General features: G+C 31.4%; 1 protein-coding gene across 1 annotated transcript; it reads right to left on the bottom strand.

Annotated features, from left to right (window-relative positions):
* Positions 1 to 1,133: 1,133 nt before the first annotated feature.
* LOC134692394 (uncharacterized) lies at positions 1,134 to 3,147 on the bottom strand. The gene is made up of 2 exons (XM_063552842.1): positions 3,038 to 3,147; positions 1,134 to 1,423 (listed from the first exon to the last, which is right to left on the bottom strand). The coding sequence occupies exons 1-2, from the start codon at positions 3,141 to 3,143 to the stop codon at positions 1,134 to 1,136; spliced, it is 396 nt and encodes a 131-aa protein (XP_063408912.1). The 5' UTR covers positions 3,144 to 3,147.
* Positions 3,148 to 3,502: the final 355 nt, after the last annotated feature.

The raw sequence follows: 3,502 nt of genomic DNA, 5'->3' as shown, positions 1-3,502 counted from the left end.
TTGATTCCTTTTTTAATCCCCTATTAATATAAACTAATGTTTTGAAAAGTTGATTACTTTGAAACTGAGAAGCGAACTTCCTTAATAAAAAAAATCGTATTTTCGGTTAAAATATATATTTGTTTTCATGTATTTGATATACTCAAGAATGAGGAATTGCAAATGTACTCAACGTACTTTGGTCTTAAATTGTGCTGCTACACCATTGTGTAAGATTGCAGGTGAGTATTATGCGCATAATATCATTTTAATGTCCGCAACATTATGTGTGTGTGTGTGTCTGTCATGTTACGTTTATTTTAGTACATGGTTGTCGTCTATCATATAAGTTTTTAATTAATTGATTTTAAAGTAAATCAGGTCGTAGGATTTTGTTTTAATAGTTTCAAAATTCGTCATTTTGGGGACCTGAATAGCTTTATCTATAACGCGAGTTTCACTAATTGTGTGCACTATTTCTTCCATATAATTAAGCATATATATATAAAAAAAAAAGCAGATGTGGTATGATTGCCAATGAGACATCTGTCCATCTGTCCACAAAAGATCAAAATAACACAAACATAAACAACTATTGTTCACCGTACGGCCTTCAACATTGACGAAAGCCCATACCGTATAGTCAGCTATAAAAGGCACCGATGAAACAATGTAAAACAATTCAAATGAGAAAACCAACGGCCTTATTAATATAAAAAAAGGTTTATTTTATTTACGTCATCTGGTTTCCGATGGATAGTTGTCTCATTTGCAATCATACCACATCTTGTTCTTTTTTAAATAGTTTAATACGTCGAGGTATTTGATAAATATGAGTAAAATGGCAAGATTTAGGGAAATATCGTTTGAGAATTTGAACAATTTTCGAATGTCCGTAAAAGTCTCACCTTTGTAAACTTTCAAATAATATAAGCAGGCATGCTTAAATCGTTTTTTAAGCAAATCAAAACCATAATTATATGATTCATTTAAAATTCAAGGAGGAATCAGGGAGTCAATATGTGATATGGGCCAAAATCAAAGAAACGATTCCTATGTGTTAACATAAAAATTTGCGAAAAACAACAAAGCAAAGTATTTACAGGCAAGTTGAAACGTTTTGATTTTTTGAAATAATCAACGTTGCTTCTATCCTACTTACTTCCAAGTAATAACCGCTTTCTAATATTCCTCCGTTGGTCATGGAAAGTCAACGTCTTCATGTGTTGAATAAGTACTGGTGGTGGACTACTTGTTAGATTCAATTTATTTTGATTGGTATATTTGACTTCCTCTAGATCTGCTCCAACAACTTTGTCAATGTCGATATCCGTTTGGGAGTTTGTACACTGACAAGTTTCCAGCTTCTCGTTTATTCTTTTGTTTTCTTTTTTAAGTGCCTCATTTTCTTTTTCAACTTGTTCAACCTTCTTCTCTACAACTACTACAAACAAACAAAATTATGCAGTTAGAAGATAATGTCCATTTTTTTCAAATCAGCGCCTGGTCTTTATATTATGTTTACCCTTGAGAATAATCTTATTACATCGGGAAAAGAACAGCTGCAAAACAATTATAAAGTGCGTTAGTCCTTCTAAGAAGTTCACGACCGTTATAACCAGAAGTGTTTGTTAACAAATCATATCACCTTAATTAAGATTGTATGGGAATGTTCTGTTTTGTGACGAAAAGTGACAATCTGATCGAGAACCAGTAAACATGACAGCAATTATCTGTCCTTTGGAAACTAACTCTAGGCTTTCATTTAAACTGAACCGATAAAACTTTGAATTATCATTATCATTTACAAATTTAGCGATAGTGTATTTTGTTTAAAACAACAATGCATATGCGAAAGAGGTAATAAAAGTCAAAACTCAGAGAGAGAAAAAACCACCCTGGTGAAAATAGAAAAAGACAAAACAAACAAAATTGTTGGCCGAACAAACCTTATCAAAACCCTGCGAGGAATTTAGCCACTGTGGAGGACGTTCAATCTGATGTTGCATAAAGTAGAAAGAGTGTAACATTCTCTTGACCATCTTTGCAAAATCTACATTTGAGTAGCATGTTGTAAAGTAAAAAGTGTGTATCTTCCAAACTTCTTTAACTGTCCTGTAGTGGTTCAACTTCCTCCCGATCAACCAACCGAGCTTTAAGAAAATATATTTTAGCTTGATTTTTCCTTTAAATGATTTTTTATGTCAATTAATATTTAGAAAGGAGAATATTACAGTTTTGAATTATGTTTTAGTTTTGTTATTTCAAAACGTAAATAACTTATTTGTTTTTTGTTCATTTTTTTACATCAATAAGGCCGTTAGTTTTCTCGTTTGAATTGTTTTACATTGTCTTATCGGGGCCTTTTATAGCTGACTATGCGGTATGGGCTTTGCTCATTTTTGAAGGCCGTACAGTGACCTGTAGTTGTAAATGTTTGTGTCATGTTGGTCTTTTGTGGGTAGTTGTTGCATTGGCAATCATACCACATCTTCTTTTTTATATTATGTCTTTATTTATTATAATTTATATATTACTTGGTATATACAGGAAATTATTGATAAAAAGACAGAAAATATTCTTCTATGTTCTGACTATATTTCTCGCGCTTAAGTTGACAACGACAAAGCTTCCTTTCGAATTTCTTTATTTATATTTAAACATTGATATGTAGATCAGTCTATGAAATGATTCAACAGAAAGTATTTTTTTAATAACATGAAACTAGAAAAAGTACATTGAATTAAACATGACCTGTATTTCATGCTTCATAACATTGTTTTACAATATAAAATGATTTGTCAAAAATTACCTAATTATCACATAGATTAAAAAAAAAGTTATTTCCATAGTATTCAAGAAACTGTCGTTTATAAGGTATGTTCATGTATGGATACAACCTTTTTAAATGTTTTCCTCGACTATTAAAAATACACATGTCTATTTGTATATAGTTGTTGTCACTATCATGGCATACTTTTTCCAAAGGTGAAAATAAACAAGAAGATTAATTAAGCAACTGTATATATCACATTATATTCATTGTACAAAATCTTACCCAGTCGGTTTAACATGGCAGCTATTTTGTCTTCATTAGTCTCTGCTTTGCAATGAGGAATCAGGATTAGCAATCCTTGTACCAGAACTGGTAGCGCGACAAACATAATGTCGTTCAGTAACACATTAAATCTAAATCCTATTTCTTGAGATAAACCTGTGGTTGATTACAGAACATTTAGATAAGAGCACACTTATTATATCGAATGCATATAGCTTTGGGGTTTTGTCTTTATGTTAGTTTTGGTCTGTGACAATTTAACAATCTGTTGAGTGAGGCCATACCAAACTTTTTTTACACTATGTTCTTTTGTTGGGCTATTAAACCACTATTCCAGGGAGATTTATTCCTGTCAATGAATTTTATGTTTTTCGTCACGATACATTAATTGTATGCTTGCAGTCAGTCATATTTGGTTCGCATTTTTTCGAAAATCAGTTTATAGGTTTTGCATTGTCAATTAAA

This window comes from Mytilus trossulus, chromosome 12 (assembly GCF_036588685.1).
Source record: "Mytilus trossulus isolate FHL-02 chromosome 12, PNRI_Mtr1.1.1.hap1, whole genome shotgun sequence".
NCBI lineage: Eukaryota > Metazoa > Mollusca > Bivalvia > Mytilida > Mytilidae > Mytilus > Mytilus trossulus.
The sequence above is the reverse complement of the archived record's forward strand: the minus strand, read 5'-3'. Positions and strand labels throughout refer to the sequence as shown.